Genomic DNA, 25,201 nt, shown 5'->3' with positions numbered 1-25,201 from the left:
AGTTCTCTTCCTCTCTGGAACATAAAAACACAACACTGGACAGTGGACAAATTACTTTTAAAATGGAATGTGATTTAAAAAAAAACTCTTTGACCTCATAAAGTGCTTAATTCAAATGCTTTTCCTTCATTGTCATTTTAAAGCAATATGAATCTAAACACACTACAGCAGAAAAAGCCCTGGCTCCTTTGCATTATTATGAAATGGGCGGAGACTAAGGTCAGCTGAAGCTCTTATCTTGACCAAGATTATCAAAAAAGTTATGAGAAATAAAGCAGGAAACATTAGACACAGACACACAACTGTGTCCTTTTTAGCTGTCATCCACTCACATGGCCTGAGCAAAAATAGCCACAAAGTGTCATTTACACCCCAAACTACTTAAAATTCCAGCCACTTCAGACGTGCACAAACATGAAGTGGCTTTGTTTAGATGCTGGGAAAATCATTTTCAAGGCTCAGGCTAATAGATGGCCTGAAGGGCACTCACATGATTTCCAGTGACAAACACCCAAGCCATATGGTTTCTTTCCTATTCATGTTATTATCCACTTATTATCAACTGACACCACGCACACACATTACATTTGTAAAGTGAGAGCTGACAGCATCCTGTACTCTATATCATACACACATTCTGCCGAGCAATTGCTCCTAGATTGAGATTAAAACTGAAAAGGGGCCGTGCCTTTGAAATAGCTGATCCCAAGTTATGGAATAGTCTACCCCTCTGTAGTAGATCTGCACCCAGACTGATGGCTTTTAAGCCTCAGTTACAAACTTATTTTAGAAGCTTGTATGTGTTTTTATTTTGTTTGTTTTTCCCTACTGTTACTGTATATGCGTTCTATATAATTTTTTTTTATCTTTAGCTAGGGTTATTCTGCAGCACTTTGGTCAACTGATGTTGTTTTTAAAGACGCTTATAAATACATTTGACTTTGACTTGACACAGTGTGATACAACTCAAAATATACCACAATCGTGTATCAGTGACATTAGTGTCCATCTGAGAACTGCTCATATGACTGTAGTGTTTGGTACTTCATCCACTAACACAAGGCGGAGTATCATTCTCTTCCTGGAACACAGCCAGTGGAGGCCCATCAACAGATCGACCATTGAAAGGCCATTGGCCAGTTAATGTCAACAGCACTTGGAGCTGTGTGAGGATGAACAGACTTCCTACTAGCATCCTCCACCTCCCTCCCTCATGTTTTCCTCACTCACCGGCCCAACTAGCCCCAACACACACAAACCCTTTATCCCACCATGTAGCCACTGTCTCATGTCATCATGTCAGACTCTTTTATCCCATCTTGCCTCCAGTACCTTATTCCCATGTCTGCATCCTGTCTGCTCTTGCCTCAGCAACGATTTGCCATCATCTACCACACAGCTGTTATGTAACCTGTGATTGTATGTGTGTTTTCTAAGAAGAGGGAGAGGTTTGGAGGAAGAAGACATCATTGATAACTGTGTTGTTCTTATCTGGGTTCTCACATGCTCCACAGTGCTGGGAGAAGGGTGGGGACAGAAAATGTACTTCCACCAGACACAAACACACACCATACAAGCAAATAGAAACCCTGAGCTACACTAACAGGCGCTGACTGTCTCAGTGGGACATTCAGTATGTGGCAGGTGCCTTCTGTCATTGACTATCAGTTCCAGCTGGAGAGCCGGCTGTGATTCTGTCCCTGGGCCTAGCCGAGGTATTGGCAAACACTTTGTCTGAATTGGCAGTTTTGCTGTTTCACTTCAATTTCAAATGGTGACTAAACAAAGACTGATACGCCTTTCAATAGTAGGCAACAAAAAAAGACTTGAACCTGATCAAATCTGACCAGAATCTCATCAGTAGATTTTTTATCCCTAATAAAAATGAACTGCATCAAGTGGATGCTCCATATATTTCTCATTCTGTAAGAGAAAGATGCAAATCTGGAACTGTCTTTTTCATACTGCTTTCTTGTTCTCTGCATCCTCTTGCCAGGTGGCTGTGTTTGTCTTATGGGCTCTGAAGGGTAAACTGGGTGTAAAATAAATAAAGGCTGTCATGTCCAATATTTACTAGAATTTAACACTGCACAAATGGTCTGCTTATTTTCTGCAGCATTCATCACATCTTTGTACTGATCAACTGCACACGGGCAAAATATCACTGACTCCACAGTGAATGTCCAAACTCAAAAATGTCTCTGATGTGCCTTATTATCCAGTGCCAAGAGGACAAATAGCACCTAGTAGTCAAGCACATTCATCATTGCAATATCTATCACTCACTGACATGAACATGAACACCATCAAAGTCTGCAATCAAAAAACTGCAAGTTGCTTGGCAACAGCTATGGACAAAGAAAAAATACATTGAAAATTCATCAGAAGAAAATCTGGAGCTAACAAACAAAGTCTGGCTTCAGGCGCTTTGAATATGTTCCAGCTCTCTCTTTGCTATCCACTGCAACTCTGTGACACACCAGTGTATGTGTGACTGACTTTACTTTTCAACTTTTTAAAATATTAATGTGTGCAGTTAGAATAAACAAAATGCAAGCAGTAAGTGATTTTTGAGCACTACATAATAAGCCATGTGATGCACAAAAGAGGGAGCTACAAAATCAGTGAGAAAAATATCCAGGTAAAAAGCATTATAATGATTTTTGATGAGGATTTTGATAAGTAACAGCAGCAAGGAGAATGTGGCTCTGGTAACCAGGTTAAGGTGATGCAGAGGAAGAAGAGGAGCACAAACAGCCACACACAGACACAGACACTGACCTCTTCTGGGTGTTCTCAGGATAGGAGGGTGCAGTATCCTGTGTCCTTCCTACCATAAAGCCAATCAGTGTAATTACAGGCTGTGTTTCTAATAACCAGCCGCGCGCGCACACACACATATACAAGGAAACACACATAACTGACAATGCAGTTAGCATGCAAATAAAGCGCAGTAAAGACCCCCACACACACACACACACACACTCACACACCATACACACACTTCACTTTCACTGAATTTACGTTATTGTAACTAAAATACACCCCTGTAACGTTCTGAGCAGTGCCTTTGTTTTAATTTAATCTACCTGTGAGGAGAAAGGTGTGTTGCAAAGCGCTGATCCCCAGGAGCTCCTTAGGACCGACTAATTAATGGCTAATAACCGGGATTAGTTTTAACGGCGGAGGCGTGACCTACCTGCTGACCGCTACTTCTTTTCCTTTGTCTTCTTCTTCTTCTTCAGTGCACGCCTCATAAATAAACACGTATTCACCGCACCGCTGGTGGGACGACAAACGGGCAAGAGAAGTAGCGGGACGGATGCTCATGTGCGTTCAACAGTAGTAATAACAATAACAGCAGCCTCTGAATAGGATGGCATTGGGCTTCTTTTGTGCGCCAGCTGCTCCTCCCCCCTCTCTCTCCCCTATCTTTTCTCTCTCTCTCACTCTCTCTATCTTTTTTTCTAGGCACGCGAGCTGAATAATGCAGGGCTCGCGAGGTCCCGGGAGTGTTTTCTGTCCCGTTCCACAGACAATCGGAGAGCGAGCCGCCAGCGCGAGCTCCAGCCAAGCACAATGAGGCCGACCCACGCGGATCAGGTTGCCGCCGTACTGCCTTTCATTCATGTATTCAGCTGCAAAACAATCTGTCCTGGCTGTAGCCCGGCCAGCCCCTTTACCCCTTTACCCCTCTACCCCGTCCTGCTTCTGTACCCCACCTCTCAGTCTCTCAGCCTCCTGCTCTCCAATGTACTCAGCTGACGTTTTCAGAGCAACAAAACCAAAGGCAGGGCACTCTAGAACATGTGGTGGTGGTAGGCTCACGTACATTTACAAGCACCCTACTTAAAAAAACTACTGCACTTGAACATTAGGCTACTCTATATTCTTTAGGTTTTCTTTATGCTACTTCACTACATTTAAAGGACATACCATAGATCTTACACATAAGTTCAGGTCATAGCTACTATATAGCCTATATGGAAACAGATTCTTCTGTGGGTCTTGACTGTGCCTGTCTTGTTCATTTCATGATACTATGTGCTTTACATTTTTTTTTAACTCTACTTTTTTCCAATTAGGTGAAAGGAACTAGACAGAAAGGGTTGTTTGGTTATGTACACAGTTTCAGTGAGTTGCAGTCCAAAAAGTAGATCATGGAAATTGCAGCTTGGAAGCCTGTAACCCCCCTGGGTCCTGTAAAAAGTGAACAAATAGTCCCCTCTCTACAGCAGCATTATGAAAGCAAATAGCACCGGTGAACTTTCTTACTGTTTTTCATGCTTTCTGACAAATATGTGAGTACATTGTGTCAAGAATATCTTATATATGATATTTGTCCTGTACCTAATCGTAACTTTAAAGTTTCAAATTCAAGTAATTTCATTCTCAAATTTACATAAAAAGACAGTCACACAGATGCACACTACTTACCGTGACAGAGTATGGAAGCCTGGTTGGAATGGGAGCTTGATATCCATTTGCTGTTGCAAAGCCCGGTGTTTGGCCAAAGCCTATGATAAAACAAAATTTGAGTTATTGTTGCCATTGTCATCTATGTTAATCATCATCTTATTACATACACTGCTTTTGTTGATGTTGTCAACTAAAGAACATCGAAAATGTAATAGACTACAAAGAATAGCCCCCTTTAGCTTGTTAGCTGGTTTTAGGATTAGCTTTATAGACTCCAAAATGATATAATATGTAAAGTGAAAAATGAAAAATCCATGCATTCTCACATTTGACACCAAAAACCTAATGATGCAAACATGCATCTGACCTGTAAATATACTAATATTAACAGCCAGTGATCTGTATTTGCACAACCTGCACATATGCTGTTGTGCTAATTTTCAAATCTATAAACTCTTATTCTGTAAGTTAGGTATAGTGAAAATTCATGCATGTGTATTTGCATAGTTGAGACCATAAATCTGTTTGTTTTCACTGCAATCTCTGGCTGTATTTTTATATTGGCCCTGTTTCTCTGCTTCAGTGACCCAGTTCTGCCTCAAGGAGTCAAGTTATCATCCTCAGCCTCCTGACACCCACACTCACATGTAAGTGAAGTATCAACACTGCTGTCAGAGTAGAAAACATCAACAAAACAGGTTTCTACTCTAACTACTACTGTTTTTACTAGTACAAATACTGACAACTATACGGTATACCCAATATCATTATTTCTGCTTATGTAAAGGATGTCAAAAGCTGATCCATCAGTGAAAGTAGTATTAATAGTGGCAGTATTGGCAACAGTATTATTAGTAGTAGCAGTAGCAGCAATGGTAGCAGCAGTATTAGTAGCTGTAGCAGTGTATTAAACCTACTCCTAACTAATCCCAATTTCTTTAGCACAGAATCATCACCACACATGTACCAAACAGTACACAAACATTCATGCTCAGGTGTGAAGATGTTCATCTATACCAGAAGGAAAAGAAGACATGGCTCTTTTATTGCACAGTATGTGTCACAGTGTAGAATTATTGCACATTTTCTAATACATCTGACTTTTCCTTATTATTTGTCATATCAACTGTTTGATTTTTGCTTTGAGCTTTTATGTCCTATTGTTGTTTTATGCAGAGATTGGCTGACAGATGTATTGTGACAAGTCATGCATACTATTATTCTACTCTGATTCTGATTATTGTACTTTCATTGAGTTATGTTATTGTAGGTGAAATACTGCAGCTACTTATGGTCTAGTGCAAATACTTTTAAGAAATTGTATGATTGCAAGCTTATAGTGAAGCATGTTTTCCACACATGACACATATTATCATCCTGTCTTGTGTGTGTGTGCATACATGAGAGTGTGTAATAATTATCAGTAGCTCTGGCTTTTGTTAAAGACACCATGCTGTCATTGTCTAAAGATAAATCAAATAATGTTATTACTATGGAAAACACACCCATCCTGTGTGCTGGGAAAGTGAGAGAAACTCAGAGTGTGGCCTAAATACTAGGCCTCTTTCCAGAAGCTGGTTGTTATGACATCTCTAATGTAATCATTCAGCACCTTGTGCTGTGTCTACTGGAGAAATGTGTGTCATGTTTACGTGGCTTCCCACCCTAGATCACGTGTCTTTTACACAAGAACAATAACATCCAGTCAGTTTATCTTGGATGACACTACCAAAGGAACTGATGAAGCCTCTTGGATGAGAAGTGAAAACATCTTCGACCTAGAAATGTAGTCCAGTTTTTTTCAGCTTACTATGACCTGGATGACTGAGAATCTGCACAGGCATACCAAAGGAAAGATGAGGTGAGAGCTCTTTAACTCCTTTTCCTAACAAGATTCACACTTTGTTAATCTACTGTTCCATTCATACAGGTCAGGGCTTTGTATGTACGCTTTTCATCATGAGTCCTGTTCCTGAAGTGTGCTGGAACAAGATGTAACCAGCTCCAGGTTCATGTAGTGCAGTGGAAGAGGCATACAGATGTTAAACGCCCCTGCCCAGTAGGTGACCTTCCCCTACCTCCTATGTCAAAGTCCTTATGTTGCCATGGTCATACCAACTCAATATATTTTGCAGTGTGAAAACTCATTAAGTTGCCACAGGCACAGTATGAGCCCCCAAGGAATGTTGCAGTTATATTAGAGTGATCTGCAATGGCATGTGGTACTTTGCACTGCATCCTTGTCTGTGTACAGCCACCTTATATTCTTGTGTTTTTCATTCCAAGTAAGAAAGGCTGATACCATGTCACAGTTAACCCATTCTGAGAGTTAACATACACTAAATTTTAAAGCTTTAGACTTTTTCTCAGAGAAAGTTACAGTGAGCGTTGGGCTACAGGTGCGGTGTGATGACCATGAACACCTCCATATTTTTACTTTTTAAGGCCAAAATATTAGCAGTGTTAATAAAAAGATTATAGAAAACATTATTTGAATGAGCCTGCAGTATGAGAGCATAGTGCACTGACTGTATATAAACCCTGTGTATATTGGTGGTGTATAAAATATTGCTTATTTACCCTCACATTCATTTAACTAAGTTCCTTGAACAGACAAATCTAATGCATTTGGTGTGACTGGTGAAAACACAAACATATTTAAGTGTAAAATGTGTGTATGTGTGTGTCTGTGCATGTGTGTGCTTGTTAGTGGCAGTGGATAGTATAACAGATAGGGGTGCAGTAAGGGGAGCTTGTGATCTCTTTTTCAGCAGCCAATGAAAAAAGTGAATGTTAGAAACAGATGGAAAGAACAACAAGCAGGAGACGGCAGGGGGGCACTGGAGAAACTCAGCTTTATTGACCAAAGATAGAGAGAGGATACAGACACCAGAGAGAGGAGAGAGAATGTGACAGTGTGAGTTGTCATAACCACAGAAAGAAGACAGAGCGCAAGACAAGTGTGAACAGTAGAAAATGGCTCCTTTTGGTTTTAACAGTCCATACAACCATGAGGGCAGGCTGACAGAGAGAAAAGGGAGACTCCTACAGAGTCAGAGGAGTACTGCAGGCGCGGCAGTGTGGCTGGTAATTTCAACAACTCTGTTGATCTTTTTCACCTTTTTCTATTACATCAAACATACACATTCACACACACAAATCCAAACCGGCTAACTGGATCAGTCAAGCTCCATTAACTTGGACTCAGCCTTACTTTTTTTTTTTTTATGGAAATATTTTTTTGAGATTGCATCTCCTTTTTCTAGGTACATAAATTAAGAACTGTTGCACGTAGAGTGTGTGCAGTGTCAGAACCCGGGACAACTAAGACTACACTTTTCCGAATACACTTCTCTGCATAGTCTTTAAAACCAAACAGCCATGCAATGAATATGTTGTGGTGAGTGACAATAATAGTCCCCAGTGTATGGGAGTATTGAAGCCTCTGCTGCAGTAAATAAGACCTGCACAGAGGGTATTGTTTTCATTAAATTACCTGCAGTAAAATCAAACCAAGAGACTGTATACAAACATGGATGCGGTGAAAGAGCTGTGAAAAGGATTTGCAGGTGAATTTCAATGCTTAGAAATCTTAGCATGCTTGAACACTCCAACAAGGTTCCTGTTTGATGCTACACTACCATTAAATGTTAAGCTACAGTAACTTTGATTTAAAAATATATTGGATTCTGGTGGCAGACTACCATTAAGGATGGTTGGGGTATGCTATAGGAAAATAGCTAGCAAAAGTCTCAAATTAACATTATTTGTAGTTAATAAGTAATAGTGAAAATCCATAAGATGCTGAATCTGCACAATGTTTCAATACAGTCTGACGCCTTCAAGACCAACCCTAACTGGGGAATGTGAGTGTCTGCCAAGGGTTCATAGAAACTGGTGATCATGGGGGGGGCGGAGCTGGGTTTAGTTAATTGCATGAATACACACAGCAAAGAAATGAAGTTAGAGAATGAAAATAAACAAAGCTCTCATTTGTGGAATCACACAGTCATCGTATGGCATCATAGAACACCAGAACATCGTCTAGTGTTATCTCTGGTTCTCTTATATAGACCTGGAAAATAAAATCATCGCTAAGTAGAATATAGAACATATTTACATTCTTTATCTATACAGGCAGCCAGACCCTGGAGGTCCTGGTAGTGGACAATCACACAGTCAGCTGGTCTGACTGACATCAGCAGTGGCCAGTCATGCTACAGCCTATAAGTCTGAAGGCCAACCTTCAGTTTGAAGGGGGGACTGTGTGAGCTGTGCACAGAGCCATGTAAGGAAATAACTGATTCATTCAGACCATTCACTGCTGGAAGTATGCTATTTTTTTTGCCAAGGATTGTTGTTTCTGTTTTTCATTCTTCTCATGACTTTTACCACAGTTATTAGAGAGTAGATATTATATTAGTAAATGTTAGTGGCAGGGGCAGTAAAGTAGTCAAACAAATGAGTGACGAGAAAGAAACAAAATGTACTGCAGTAAAAAAGATTGTTAAGACTCTTGAGGTGAGACTATCCCCCTTGCCTTAGGTTAGTTAGATGTTCACTATTTCCATTTTAGTTTTATTTAGTTATTGTTATTATGGGAATACATTAAAATCCTAGGCTGAATTTAAGCCAATAACAATGGGAACGAGTCACTAATTTCAAAAATTATCTCACCAGATTTATGTTGAGCATCGCCATCAAACAAAACCTATCCCCAGAGCACCCATGATCATTCAACAGAATGAAGAGGATTAGTGCTTTTAAGATTTTTCCTGAAAACCAGCTTGGACATTGTCCTATGATGATTGAATGTCACTCAGGCCACATTATTTATAGCACCCTTGTAAACGAGGGCCTGGTTGGTGACTGTAGGAAGAGCTGGCAGTGATTTCAGTTTCCCTTAATTATAAAGAGTATGATGGCATCCTGCAGTGATTAAGTGAACTGGATGGACAAGAATATAGACATGAATAGGTTATTTTTGTCTAAAAGCTCATCTGAGCACAGCTGACATATGCGATGTGGTAATCTTTTAGTGTTTGTTAATATTCATTAATCATAGCTTTGTTCCCAGGCAGTTAGTGGTAACCTATGCTTGATTTTATTGCTGGAAATATATGTTCCTTTGCTGCCAGAGTGAACTCATTAAGCTGCTTTTAGCTTCCTGTGCTCTTTAGACTTCAGACACTGGAAAAGGTGACTGTATACATTGTAGTGGCTGCCAAAAAGTATCTCTCCACTTCTTATTGGTTGCTGAGTTAGGAAGTACTAGAATAGGAGGAAATATCCTCAGCAGTGGAATATTTGGAGTAAATGGAGAAAACACAAGAGAGAGAGAGAAAGAGAGAATGAGAAAGAGATGAGGGAGAGAGTCCTGTTACTACTAACAGTTAAAAACCTCATTTTCCCAAGAAATTATGCCAAAAATTCAGTGGCCATTTAAGTTTCAAAAACAGAAGGAAAAAATTAGATTACAACAGCAAATTGAAATAAAACTCTAATAGAAACTTCTAGCTCTCATTTTTTGTTATCAATGTGGAAAAATGAAGAGGCACATAAAGTACCCAAGGCAACACGTACACTCCCCTCTGCCCTGGTCAGAGAGAGTCTGTACAACAAAGGGAGTGCGAATTGTTTGAGATCGAAGGTTGGGTACGCGTTGTGTATATGTGCATGTCTGGATACAATAGGAGAGAATCTGTTGAACAAGGACAGGGAAAAGGATATGGGAAGAGTAGAGAACTTAAAAAAAATAATAATAACACGGACTGCCATGTGTTTTATAAACTGACTTATTACAAGGTGGTGATCTGAGTGATTGTCCTTAGAGCCAGGCATACAGTTATGGTCATGGCAATGTGACTGATTGTCCATAAAGTCTTATTGACCACTGAGAAGAGCTTTATACGTAGAACCTGGTTTAAGATGTTTGTCAACAAACATCAGTTTTCTTCATCTCTGTCTGATTTCACCATAACTACAGCAGCACATTAAGTCCTACACATCAATGTGGAATTGAATTTATGAAACATATGATGTTGTTAGAGGAGAAGTGAGGTGTGAGGGCACAGCCTCCATGTTGACAGAGAGGGTAACAAAAGAGCAAAGATGTAGAGGTGATAATGAAGCTGAGTAAAAAGTCAAAGGTCAGATAAGAGCATTTATACGTGCATGTGTGTGCCAGCTGATCAGAGTCCGGAAGAGGGGGAGGAGGAGGAGGAGGAGGAAGGCATGACATCTGTTAGTAGCCATCCAGAGAGAGAGGAAAAGAGAGGGGTGTTGTGGGTAATAATAAAATTGTCAGTCACATGAGGATGCAGCACTCGCACCGTTTCCTCTTGTCTGTACCTGTGGCAGGGGTGAGGCCTGGCGGGGGGTGTGTGCTAAGATCGGGATTTGCAGGGGGTGAGGACGCGCTGTCAGGCTCACGGCAGTCAGATGACAGTTCTGTACTGGCGCCCTCAGATGTGGCCGGCCTCCCTGACACAAGGTCAGCTGCTGTGCCATCGATGACAGATAGGTCAGTGACCGTCTTCTCCCTCAGAGATTTCTCGTCGTCTTCATCAATCAAAACCACCTCGGCTTTCACCGCGCCGTCAAAACCTAGCAGCCGCCTGCTCTCGCTCATGTCCTCAATGTCCTGGTAGCCAAGGAACACCATGGTGACTGGGTGCTCAGCAGTGGCTTGGGGTGGGGAGGTGAACTCATTGCTCTGGTGGGCTGAGGAACTGGGTTGAGTTGTAATGGGAGCAGAGGGGGGCATCATGCCTAGCTGGGTCTCCCTTTGGAGGGTGACCTGGGCTGGTGGACTGGAAGGGATGGATGGTGGGGCGCAGGAAGGCGGGGACAGATCATCAGCATCTGCTGGGGAAACATAGGCTGGCATGGCAGCTGGGGTCACTGTCATCTGACCTTTCTCGCCATCTCCTCCTTGTGCAACAGGTCTGGCAACATGGTGGATCAGTTGGTCAACCTGTGCAGAGCTCCAGCCGTTCTCCACAGAAGTAGTGGACACACCCCCAGAAGAAGCGACCTCGTAGACCACCTTTCTGCCGTCATCATAGACTTTGACACCGCGTGACGCTGCATCCAATGGGTTCACACGGTTGGCTGACAGGATGCGCCGTTCACCAGTCTTTGGGTCATGCTGTACGTTGATCTCCATGGCAAACATTGCTGTTAGGAGGGGAGGGGTGGGGGAGTGAATGAGAGGAGAGACAAGGAGGGGGTAGGGGTAGATGAGGAAGGGAGTGGGGTTTGAAGAAAGAGTGAAGGGGTGGGGAGGGTCCAGTGTAGGAGGAGAGGGGAGTTGGGAGAAAAAAAGAATGGGAGTGAAGTGTGAGGATGGGGACACAGTGTTATCTGAAAAACCAACATCCGCAAAATGGTTTTGCAGTGATTATTTCTTTCTAAACTGATACATACAAATGTTGCCTTAACATTATTCTTTAGAAATGAAAATTACAAGTGCAGGTGAGTGAACTATAACAAAAATATGTAATTCATCCTCACTGTGCCTAAACTTAGTGAGGACAACTTTGGTACTACTTATTAAATCATAGGTAGTTTGTGCTTTAAATTAATTTAATATGGTTATAAACTTAAATACTTATAGTACTAAACATACAATTTTGAAAACATGTTAAGGTTACCTAAAGTTAAATTTGAACTATGAAGATGTGAGAATTTTTGTTTTCCAAGACCTAAACAGGCAGCTCTGACTTCAACAGAGTAAACATTAGGTTAAAAAAGTGTTTTTATAGGTACTTTCTTACAGTAAGGTCAGATTTATAGTCATACCTGTAGTTTTGTTTTCTTCTTACACTTGTCTTTAGATGTGAAACCATTAACTAAGTGAACAAAAGTCATAAGTCCAACTGCCTAACTTAATCTTTCTGCCCAAAAACTTTTATTTTGTAATTATTTCCCAGTGCAGTAGTCAGTGTGTAACCAGTTTTGCCACGGTCAAGCACAATGTTCCATACCTTTAACAAGTACTATGAAAAAAGTGAGAATAAAGACTAAAAGTAATACAAATATCTAGAATAAAACCATTAATATCAACTATATTTATAAATAATAAACAAAATGATATAATATGGCATACTGTAGTAGTACTACTACAGTAAAACTGATGCTCAAACTAAAACAATAAATAAACCAATACTAATCCTGTTATTGCTACCAATAAGAACATACTGTACATATGCTGTTACTTAACCTGAAGCCAGTGCTAAGAACATTTTGCTTAGCACACATGGATTTGCAGCTTTGAAAGTCCAACTGGGATTTCACTAAATTTGTGCAAACGTGTGTGTATCTTTACTGTTGTCCTGGTTATAATCTGACTTGGCTGTGGACCAAAACCTGGCTGTCCTCCCCCCTTCTATGTTCTCTCCCCTTCCTCACCCTCCTGTCTTACCAGTTCTTGGTATGGCGTGCTCTCCTGAGTCAGGTAGGCTGGTCCGAGGCTGTGGCACCAGCACGAGGTGGTCAGGATCAGGGTCTGTGCGTTCAGAAGGTGGGACGGACATGCAGCCGGTGGAATCTAGTGAGCAGGAGCATAGGAGGGGAAATGACACATGGTCAGAGGGAGAGCCATACACACACACTCTTAACATCAGTCACATGCCACTATAATTAAAACAAGCAGGGCATGCACATGTACACACACCTCAGTGATGTGTAACCACACCCTGACACAAACCCACACACACATTAAGCTCAGTCCCCCACCGGAGAAACTAACCACACCCCTGAGTGACCCTGCCCACCCCTATTAAACACATTGTTTTAATCCCTCATGGGGATTAAACTGACTTGCATTTATTTTCTAGTGAGTTACCCTAACCTTAGCCCTAACCACCTCTAATCTTTACTCTAACCTTAAACCAAGTCCTCATTCTAAAATTCAGTGATTTACATGTTGACTGCTGGCATCTGGTCCTCATGATGAAGTGTGGATGTGTAAACAAAGTACAACAGATATACACACACAAACACATTAACTCCCCACATCTTTGTTTCTGTGTCCACTTCAACTCTAGCACCCCTAGATTCAGTGCTTATGCAGCAGAAGCATATGTGTGTGCTCTTGTGTATTCATTACTTCTTTGTTTGTGTGTACTTCTGTGTGTGATGTCAGGAACAAAGCTTTTAGGGGCTTACTGGGCTTGCTGGTGAATAGGGGGATAAAACCAGTGACTGCAGCCTGCAGAGTCATGGTCTTGTGTGTGTGAGCCTCAATAGTCTCGCTGAGCCGGGTTCTATGCATGTGTGTTTATGTAGTTTGGTGCACATGTTTATATGTCTGTTAGTGGGTACGGCTGAGTGTGTGTTTGGATGGGTGGGGGGCAGGGCAAGAGCGTGCCCTGGCATGCATCTCTCCTGCCTCAGCAAGATTATCACACACACACACACACACACACACACACACACACACACAAATACATACATTACAAGCAAAAATAAAGAATAAGAGCCCCCACTGCCAGGAAACAACAAGCCAAGGAAGAATACTATCCCAATGGGGTGTGTTTGTGTAATTTGTGTGTGTCTGTGCACAATTGCTCGTACCTCCATCCTGGGACATCAGACTCTGAAAAAGATAGGAGCAAATCAATATGAGCCATGCAACCATGGCAGAATGATCTTTTTGGGGGATTTATATAATCATAATTGAAGGCTTTATACCATGAACTATAATTTATATATAAAGCATCATAAAATATATTTAATAATAAGATAATATTTTGCAGCTTTGTTTCTTGGAAACCACGAGAACATCATGATACTCTTGTTTTTTCTTGTTTACCAGTGTAATCTAAGTATAGGGAAACAATTAGAGAATGATACTACTTTAAATGTAATTAGTTTCTTCTTTAAAAACAATTAGTTACAGTATGTTTGAAAAGTAAGTTATTGGATTAGTGCTCTCTTCCTTGATAGTTAGTTTACTGTACCTTCTGCAAGTCTTCTATCGAGAGCTCTGTCTCTTTCAGACGTTCCCGTAGAACCTGTTCTTTAGCAGAGATTTTAGACTCTTCACTCTCAAGTGTACCAATTTCATGCTCCAGCCTGCAGACACATAAAAAAACATTCAAATCATTTTTTATTAAAAAGCAGGAGAACATTTTACATACATGCTGTGTGATGCCCTATACAGAAAAACATGCTCTGTGTGCTGGGAAACACACAGCACTCATGCTCGAAACAAGTTCAAAGAAAAAGGATTTAGGGAGGGAGCAGGTACAGTATAACAGGAACAATCCAGGTCCTCTATGAAGCTTGGAGCAACAAGCATTTACACCATACTATATATCACAATAATGAGTATACCATAAAGGCAGAATGTGCTTCCTACCACCTGTTTTTGGCCAACAGCGTTTACACAGCCTTTTGAAGTGTACACTTCTGATTTGGATATAATCCAGATGTTCAAAACATATGAAATGACCAGACAGAAATGAAGGATCAGAAACTTGTTAAGAACAAATGTATGACCATCTAGCCAAGAATTTTGCTTGACGAAAAAAATCTCCATCGGCATGTTATGGTATCACTGGGCAACACAGTTTAATGTCCAGAATCACAACCTGGAAAATAATAGCGCTTTTGGAGTTAAGGAAAAATAATATTAAAAAAAAGATAAATGTCCCAGTTAAACAGTTGCTGAGGTACCTTTACTGTTTATTTAAAAATCCAAAAGAGTGTGGCAAATTTGTGTCAGTGAAACTCACTAAGTTCGTGGTTCAGTTTTGTAATTAAACAGTTTATCTGGACTGAGTTGTTGATTGAGATTATTCTGACAGAAAGTCTGATGAATGACATGATTCATATCCTGCACTGCTAGTCCTACAGTATTTGAAGAAGGTTTGAATGTGTGTAGTCATTTAAAGTGCATGTAATCACCTGAATCCTGATTTGAGCTGAGGACTGTGATCTGACTGTGCACCAGATGGAGCAATACACCTGTTTGTCAGTGCCTACCACAGCAACCCATAAGACTGTTTAAAAAATGACCGTTTAAGCTACTGATTTACAGCATGAGTAACTAAACGGTTAAGGTTAGGAAAAGATCGGCTTTGTATTTAAAAGAAATTAACATTGACTGTTGACTGTAGCACCAAGAATGGTCTCCAATGTCAGTGTCATATGTTTTGTATCCTCAGCTTCTTCTCAAAGAAGTTCTGTGATGAAACTATATAGTCTGTTTCTGCCTTTGCTGTTGAGAGAGCCTAAATAATCAATTCTGACATTATTCATCGTCTGATGACAGTCTCAAAAAACAGTGCCATTACCTAAATTGTATCAAAAATAGACCCATATACACACATATGCATGCTCACAGGTTCATTTAATAGATGGATGTAATAACAATACTAGGAAGTGGTCAGGGAGGAGGACTAGGGTTGCTTCCTCACAGACTGCCAGCACACACAACACTTAAGTATACGCTCCTTTGGGACAAAAGGAATGTGTGTGTGTGTGTGTGTGTGTGTGTGTGTGTGTGTGTGTGTGTGTGTGTGTGTGTGTGTGTGTGTGTGTGTGTGTGTGTGTGTAAAAGAGATATTAGGCTTTATAACAATGCCATAAACAGTCAGCCTTTTTACAGTGGTTCAGAATCAATAGCGCTCACTTACGTATCATATTAGTGACCATGAAAAATTACTAGGACACACTGTTCTGTGCAGTTTACTGATTGGGGGACATTTATCTGAAGCCCTTTAGAAAAACTTGAGTGCCCAGGATTTAAGCAAGAATAAGTCAAACTCAGTGAACTGTGATGATTGTTCATAATATCAACAACAATCTGGGGGGATATTATGCAAGTTTATCTTTAGTGGTGTGCTGTGGCACCAGAAACATTTGTTTTCATAACCGTGTGGTCCAAATACTTTTCTTAGCCATATGGTATATTTATGCAGTACATTGCACTAAAGGTTGTGTACTGGGTTAGTTAGAGCCACTGCATAGTTATTCTGCAATAAGGATGCACCTGTCACAGCTGTCTGTCTCCTCCATGTGATAGCTTGTTTATATCTGAAAACTGAATAAAGATAAAATCAGTTTCTTATCATAAAACTGGCCTTGTAGAGCTGTGGCCTTAAGCCATTGTCTGGATCAAAATAATCACTATAGTTCGGGGATGTCCAGTGCTATTTGAAATTCAGTTCAAGAGCCAGTGTATTCAAAAACAACAGGTGATTGTCTTCACTGCAGGAAGAATGTAACAAATATAGAACCAGCCAAGGCAGCTATTGTAATACCACTTTCTATTCTGAAGAGTCAGCATCTTATCACAGTCCATTATAATGCGGCATAACAAGCTGGTGTTGGACTGGAACTGGATGGCAATTTGACTGCATAATGAATAGCATGCTGTAAGTGGCATTAAGCAGTCACTTATTACAACCTCACTACTTAATGCTATTACTTCTTATCATTAACAGTCAGTTCATTTTAAGCTGTTTCTCCTTTGTAACTTCATATCTGAGTGTATTTTGTGGTCCAGGACTAATGACTATAGTCAGACAGTGGTTATATAGAAACCATCCTATATGTATAATCCTATATTTAACCCTAACCTTACCAGTATAAGGAACTGTTACCTAACCCAGGAATGAGTTGCAAGGACTATGCCACAATGTGCAATCAGTTTATGTCATCAGACTACTTGAAATATACAGTATATGTATATTAATTGAGACAATACTTTTTTTTACAATGGTGGTATAAAATTACCGTACATGTCAGACCAAAAAGAGTGCAGGGCATGCTAACAGGCTGTGCAGATGGACTCAAGTGAAAATAAAGCAATTTATGCCTCATAATCCATAAAAAATATGTTGTAGGTTACATATATCTGAGACTTTCTGAATTCATGAGATGTCTTATTTTTATTTATTAAGATAATTATGTTGCTGCCACTAGTTTATTAATTTTGCAGTAGCCGAAACAAACAAAAATATTCTCACTTTTAAATTGTACCATCACAGTAACAGAAACAGAAATAGAAAATGACGTGGAGAGGACAGGTGTTTACATTAATATGCAAAACAATTAATTAACTATCAACCAAATTGGTTTTTCATTTTCTAGTCAACTTTGATGAACTGTGACTCAAAAATAAGACCAATAGCCAATTAAAGAAGCTGCATAGCTAATTAGCTGTGTTGCATCATCTACTTCTATTTATTTGGGGTATTATAAAGTTCTCCACAAAAGAGAAACAGCTTGCAGACAGTTGCAAGGAAGAAGCCAATATGACATCTTCCTAATATTATTCAAAATACTACTGTAGAATAAAGAAGATTGATATGACTGAGAATGAATTTGTTCTAATTCTGTTATGCTTACAATCATTATGGCTGTATTCTTCTGGACCACTAACACATAAAGTCTTTGTCACTAACTGTGTCCATGGAATTGGGGGTTAAAGATTCAGTGTAGCTTGTTTTACTTTCACCTATATCTTCTCTAATCATAGCCAGTGTTTGTACTGTTTGCATGTGCCTCCTGCTCCTCCCCACCTCATTTCCTTCTTTCCCTTTCTAGGGGGAAATGCATTTTTCTTCTGCATCCTGTGAGCTGCATGAGGTCTTACCAATGTGGACAAGAAGCGAGATTTGTGACCAGAGGAGGATGCAGGATTTGCATCTCTCAACATTACTACTAAGTCTGATGCTGTATTATCAGGAGCATCCTACAAGACAAATGTTAAAAATATTCTTAGATGGGGCATACGTCTGCATCTGTTGCACATCAATTCTAAACAACTGCTTAACATTCAAATAAATTGTTCTATTGTAAATAGATTTTCTATCTGAATCTAAATCCTTCTTTGTTAGTATGACCTTTCTCCACTAATTAAAAAATCACTTTAATATTGCTGTCCTGTAGGGACTCATACTGTGTCTGTGGTATTTAATGAGTTTATACACTGTAAAAAATACTGATAGGTAGGAGTTTAGGTAGAAAAAGCAAGTTACAAATGGACATAGAGACCAGCTTCCTATTGTTGGTGCCAACAAATCCACAATGATTCTAAATTTGGACTGGCACCTTTCTTAATAAATCCAGAACATTATAAACTTTGTAACACTTAACAGACGCACACTTTCCTTTTTGTGTCTTTGGTTGTCATTTCCCATATGATCTCTGGTCATTCTTGTGTCTGGCACCCTCTAGTGATCAAACCGAAAACATGCTCAAACTGTGAGTATACAGAAAGTGAAGAAATAATGTAATACAGCTTTTTTTTTAAAGACTTCTTTTAGCAATGATTAGAGCATTAGTTGCTGTTCATTATTTAAATACTCTAGGGTATATTATAAACAGCACTATAACAACAAGTCTAGAGTTGCACACCCAGACATCTACTAACTTTAAATGTTTCAGTGGCTGATAGTACATGTATGTGCAGATCTGTGCATGTGTGTGAGATATGCTGTCTTCTCTCCCCCTCTACGTTTTACTCATCCTCTCTCTATACGTCTGTGTCTGGCAGTGTCGCTATCTCTGTGGCAGTCCTGAAAAAGGCCAGTGATGTCACTGTCCCATCCTGTCAACCAACTGTGGGCCAGTTGCCATGGATACGCCTGGGTGGCAGCAATTTCTTTGCACAGTATACAGAAGGAGAAAGAACAGACATCAGGTTTGTGTGGTGAGTGTGTTTCTGTTAAGTGAGCATATGTCCATGTGCACTGAGACTGTCAAAGACAGAGACGGACAAAAGCAATGACAGACTGAGGGTATAAAGAAGGACTGTACTTATTATATCTGACCAGAGGAGCAGGTGAGGTTAACCCTGTTAGAGTTACACAAATCAAATTCACCTCACTCAGAGAAGATGAACTGTAGGCTTCCAGCTGTTATAGTTGGCCTCAAGTTATGATTTTTAAATACCCCGTTGACACAGTGAGATACAGTAGCTAGAATTCACAGTACATATTTACATGAAAATATTAAACTACAACTGAAATAAAGAGTGTTAGTTAAATAGTAGTTCAGCATTTGGCTAACAGCTACTGTAGGTGCTCTCATGCTGCCTCTGCAAAAGACAAATATTCTTAGAACATTATGTAACACAGTACAGTGCACTTCCATGGGCTTGCTAGTAAGCATAGTTTGCTATAGCCAGACACCCAGCTGGATCGCATGTATCTGCATTTTACTCTTCAGCACACTTGAGAACTAAGACTTTTTTGTGGTCTGTAAGTGATTGATAGGTAGATAAAATGTGTAAAAAAATCATAACTATATGGACTAACAGATTTAAGGGACTAGATGCACATTTTGTAACATATACTCCCTTTTTGCTGACAGTTAGATATGGAAATCAATACCACACTCATGTCAGTACAGTCAATATGTAGCTATTGCCAGCAGTCAGCTGTTATCCTATGGGTTAATTAGTGAGCATTAAAAGCGCTGGCTGGCAAATTTTGTACTGTTGAAAAACGCCAGGCTTAATGTTTCCCATTTCCAGTCTTTATGCTAAGTTAGGTGAGCTGTCTCCTGGGCTGGAGGTTAACTTAACATACACACAGTATTTCCAAAAAATGTCAAACAATTTTACGTAATTAATAGTGCAAGAGTGGAAAGTATATCAGTTATTGCTCCCCTACAATGATGGTGGCATCTGCGTGGAGCTGTCTGTGTAACCTAAAACAAGCAATGATCCAAAAGCAGCACAGTGTGGGTACGGGCTGTGTCGGGTCAGTGCCACACTGTGCTGCTGTATTCCTCTTTCTGTTTATTTAGCCTGTAATGACAGGGACATTTGTAAAACCACACTCTCCCATTCTGTCTCTTTATTCTCCAGGCTTCTGCACACAGTGGCTGCTACTTCTTCACTGCTCTCTCACTCCTTGGGTTCCTCAAACTAGTTTACAACAGGGAGGAATACTGCACAAATGGCTGTGGATTTATCTTTTTATTTTTCCCTGTCTGTGCTCTCCAGACTCAGTGACCTTATGTGTATGAATGGACTGTTGCTCTGTTTGCCCCTCACTTTAGGTGATTTTCAGTTTAACAGCAGGCAGCACTTACAAAACCACACAAAGACGTTACTGTTGTCCTTACACTATGCCTTTGTTTTTGTTTTTTATAATGTTTTCCATTACATTCGTATAATTGAATGGATAATATGAAGGGACTCCTGCTTCTTATCTTTGTATCTTCATACATTTGGTAGCACTAAATTTGTTCTCCAGTGACAGATATGGCTGTTCCTCCTCTTTCTTTTAATCCTGTTTATGTAAGAGCATGGAAAATAATTCAAGCATTTATAAAAGAACCACTGCTTTGTCTTTGTCACTTTCTATAATCAAAGTGTCCACTAATGCACATGTTTAAAAGTGGCGTGGACACGACATCTGGGCTTCTGTGTTTTTAGCTGCGTGACAGTAAACTCTATTTCAGAAATGTTTAAATGTGGAGGTAGGTGGCGTTTTGTGGACATCCAGGTTTATACAGCTTTATACCCACAGCTTGCATGAACATTCACCAAAAATGTCATGTGCATAGTTGTCCCCTGTCAGTATTGGAAAGACTCTGGCTGCCTGAGTTATGGGATAGTCAGGGACTGTATCCCACAGAGTGTAAATATAGATGCCACACCCTCTGCCTGAAATACACACACACACACACACACACACACACACACACACACACACACAGGGGTGTGAGCTCTTTATCAGTGTCCTGTCCAAAACATTTAAATTGAAATACCTCCCATTTTTACAGGGTGACATCACACCTGCATGAATGAATGACAAGTATTAAAAGTTTTTCACAATATAGATTTTTCTCCCTTGCCAAGGTGGACGTTTGGAAGTAATTTAATACAAATATTTTGTTATGGGGCTTCAGGTTCAAGGATTTGTGTGAAAGCACTCCTAGACTCCCACATATACTATGTGCTGTCACTTTATTTTACCCAGTGGAGAAATCTGTTCTTTAAAAGCCTCAAGAATTTAATCTCAGACAGATGAGTTCATCTTAAAGCAATTTGCAGTGTACATCTGAGATCCTGCTTCACACGTTTTACATTAATGATGTAAAATACACTGCTTGAAGAAATATTCAGTTCTACTAATACATCAGTGTAAAAGTACTCCATTACATGTAAGAGCCCTGCACTCAAAATCCTACTTATTGTAAATACATAAGTATTATCAGCAAAATGTACTTAAAGTATTTATTGTACAGTAAAATGTCCTTTGTGATATTTGACATTATTAGACTGTTTATACTAATAGTACATCAATGTGTACACAGCATTTTACTGTTGTCGCTGCTCAAGATGGAGCTAGTTCTAACTAGTCTGTATATAGTTAGGTGGTGTAATTCAGTGGCACCCAACCTGAACCTTCTCTGGGTTAGTAGTTTAAATGATCAGAAAACTGAAATAGTCAGGTACAAGTACCTCAAAGTGTACAATACTTGAGTAAATGTCCTGTACTTAGCTACTTTCCAAGTATTCACAGTTGAATTCAGGATTCATTCAGGATTCTTCTGGGTTTTGCAACTAACTGTGACTGTGCAAATTATCCTTTACTTTGAGCACTGAGTTTTGAAAATACAGTATGAATTCAGGTCTTCCTTGCCATACAGTTGTCTAGTGAACACAGTCAGAAACTTGTCCATATATTATAACAACATGACTATGGCTCCCTTTTCAGACCTGCTCTGCTTTTCTTCTTCCTGTCTGCTGGGATACTGAGGACCTAAATAAAGCAGGCTTTGGTGAGACTCCATAGCCTACACTATGAAAAATGAAACCAGACCATAAGCACATGACAGTGTGGCACAATTAAGATTTATCTTTGTGTTCTTAACACCTTTTTAAAATAATTAAACAGTCCAAACCGCACTGCCTCCCCTTTGAAACAAACTATCCTACAACAAACAAATCCATTCAGTAGCAGCTGAATGAAGTTATTCACACGAAGTGGCTCCACAGTCAAAACTGTACTTTGGTACAATGCTCTCTCTTTGACCAGTCAGGTGGTTCTGTGTACACCAGAGTGAACGTTATGGCCATGTATGATGTTAGTGTTATTTCACTGCTGGCGATAAGCTAGAGTAGCTGCTGGCTAACAGACTGTCTTTCATGCAGAGATTTGATAGATGAGGAGCTGAACCTAGAGCTTCTCAGGCAATCTACAATTTTTGAGCATGCTCTGATTACCATTGCTTAAATACAAGAAGTGTGAAATAATATATCTGCCTTGCATGCTGGAGGGCTTGTTTTAACTGTGCCTCCATTGCTTGAAACACAGATAGAAGGCCTTAAAAATATTTTATCTTCCACTGCACTGCTGAGGTTTTGTGGGCATTATTATCCATGCTACTGTAGCTGCATGCAATTTTAGGCAAAGTCAGCATCTTCCAGGCGCTGACAAGCATATTCACTGTCAGTACCTTAATGCATTCTGCAAACACACAAAAATGCTGTTGATGTAAGAATGTAAGGTAGGTCTTGTATCTATTCTATAACTATATTTGCCAAACAAACAAGCAAGTTGCATTTTTAGTTTGGTCCCCAAAACATATACAGTGATCACACAATTCATTCATTAATTTTTGCAGTAAACCATACAAGATTATAATTTTCTGTTATATCAGCTTGAAGTCTTTTAAAAAGTCAGAACCTGAAGTATTTGTTCTCACTCAGAAAAAAAACAAAACATTATCACATTGTGCCAATGGAAAACACTCATGGCGACTATAGCAAAGCACTGTAATGGCAAGAGTTCCCTGGTACTTTATTCATAGTGTCAGTGATCTCATCATGTCCCAACTTCATCTAGGAATAAGTGACTATCTCACAGCAGAGCTTGATGGGAATCAGGAAGCTCCTCCCAGAGATACAAATGCAGGAAGTGCACACAAAATCACATCACTTTCTCTTCTTCCCTCTTTTCAACCTTCTCAGTCACATCAGGGCCTGAGGGAAATATAGATTTGCTCTGAGGTTACAGAACTGCTAAATTCCAGAGCGCTTCTCCAATTACAGTATGTGTGTGTTTACTACCACTGTACAAGTGTTGAGCAGCGTGTAGTCTCACAAAATTAGAGCTCAATACTGGGATTGTGGTTTGATCCTTCCAGTGTGGCTGACTGGTGGTGGTAATTTCATTTAATCTTATAGCTAAACTCTACTTAACATGGGTTCTGGATTGCATCATCTATATGCATTTAACGCAGCAGCAAGTGGTCATATGTCCATATCATAATTTAAGTATACTACTATTTGATATAACTATGGACTATAACCTGCTGGATGTTCACTTTGCAGCTAAAAATGTCCCAGTTCTTGATTTGTGATATGACATATGATGCATAGCGCATCTATGTTGTATGTTTTCAAATCAGTGGATAACAAAAAGCTGGTTGGTGTCACATTGTTTATTGCTATTTCCATCTTGAACCATGTGGGTAGAATATGAAAATCAGTGCCAGAACTATGGACCGGACATGAGACTGGAAGGAAACCAAAGCAGATGATGTGATTGGTATTTTTAGGAGATTTCTCAGTTCAGTCAAAACTGAAGAATACACGATGAAGAGAAAAACAGATTCACAGGAACAAAAGCAGATGTGATTTTTTTTTTTGTTATTGTTATTCTGCTACTCACATCTGTTCACTATTGTTGTGGAGCCATAATTATATAAGAAAAGCTGACATAAACAGTAATGTCAAAATGAGCATGAAGACTAAACATGGGTCAAACTGTATCAGTGTATGTACAGTACCTCTGTATGATGTCCTCCAGCTTCTTCCCTTGTTCTTCATCCTGTTCCAGCTGTTTCCGTCGTGCCTCCTCCTCCTCCACACCCATGCCCTGGAGGAGCCATCGCTCACGCATGGCTTTAGACTGAGGAAGGAAAACAGATGTGTTACGTGCTCACAGAGTGATTTAAGTTGATATAAAGGCAATGTTTACTCATTTTAATTGTGAGAGTTAGATGAGAAGGTTGATACCACTCTTATATGTGCATGGTAAATATTGCAGCTTGAGCCAGCAGCTAGCTCACTGTAGCTGTGCACAAAGAATAAGAGCAGAAGAAAACTGCTAGCCCAGCTCTGTCCAACAATAAAAAATCTGCTTACCCTCACCTCTACAACACATTAAATATTTGTTGTCACTTGGTTATTGGAGCTTGTGTGCTGGGCCACTTTTTCATTGGCACAACACTCTCTTTAAAGCAGCAAATTGTTGTTTACACACATTTTATTTTTTTGCTAGTAGTTGTATTTTGTTACTTGTGAACAGAGCCAAGCTACTGTAGCTGCCCCACCCCCTCGCCCCCAGACACACACATTGAAGGTCCTCCTCCTCCTCAACTTGACAGTGAGTTTGAGCTGTTGATCATGTTTACTACTGTATAACTCCTTTAGACATGGTCAGTGTGTGCAGCATGCTGTGCAGTGAGCCACTGAGCTAGTCAGCAAGCAAATGGTTCATTTGTTAGTTCAGTATTTTTAAACACTGTTAATAGCCAGTGGACCTCTCGTACGGAGACTAAGAGAGTGGTGAGATGACTGCCAAGTGCAGCTACAACTAATAAACAAACACTCTGGCCCATATATGCACACAGTTTTTACATAACACAGATAAACTTTAAACTCAGCTGTTACTCACAGGAAAACACTGCTTGATTTTATTTAACTAGATCATTTTGTGGTTGTGTGAGCTGTTTTTGTTACAGTGCAGTATACTGTATCTACTATCAAACTGCTACCTGAGGACACATGAAACTGTTCATC

The 25,201-nt window shown here is 39.9% G+C and overlaps 1 protein-coding gene and 1 long non-coding RNA gene across 2 annotated transcripts in view; one reads left to right on the top strand and one right to left on the bottom strand.

The window, feature by feature from the left end:
- Nucleotides 1-3,205: 3,205 nt before the first annotated feature.
- LOC109965614 (uncharacterized) lies at nucleotides 3,206-11,447 on the top strand. Its single transcript, XR_002275666.1, has 4 exons — nucleotides 3,206-3,330; nucleotides 3,472-3,603; nucleotides 5,003-5,066; nucleotides 11,365-11,447. It is a non-coding gene; the product is annotated as an uncharacterized LOC109965614 (long non-coding RNA).
- Nucleotides 7,219-25,201, bottom strand: part of palm2akap2 (palm2 and akap2 fusion) — a 44,558-nt gene continuing 26,575 nt past the window's right edge. Inside the window, exons 4-8 of the mRNA XM_020609773.1 lie at nucleotides 24,187-24,308; nucleotides 14,385-14,499; nucleotides 13,999-14,020; nucleotides 12,845-12,970; nucleotides 7,219-11,598 (exon numbers count right to left, since the gene is read on the bottom strand). Coding sequence (XP_020465429.1) covers nucleotides 10,727-11,598; nucleotides 12,845-12,970; nucleotides 13,999-14,020; nucleotides 14,385-14,499; nucleotides 24,187-24,308 — 1,257 coding nt within the window. The 3' untranslated portion in view covers nucleotides 7,219-10,726. The remainder of the gene's footprint in view (nucleotides 11,599-12,844; nucleotides 12,971-13,998; nucleotides 14,021-14,384; nucleotides 14,500-24,186; nucleotides 24,309-25,201) is intronic.

The sequence above is a fragment of the Monopterus albus genome, unplaced genomic scaffold (genome assembly GCF_001952655.1).
Source record: "Monopterus albus unplaced genomic scaffold, M_albus_1.0 scaffold102.1, whole genome shotgun sequence".
Taxonomy (NCBI): Eukaryota; Metazoa; Chordata; class Actinopteri; order Synbranchiformes; family Synbranchidae; genus Monopterus; species Monopterus albus.
The sequence above is the reverse complement of the archived record's forward strand: the minus strand, read 5'-3'. Positions and strand labels throughout refer to the sequence as shown.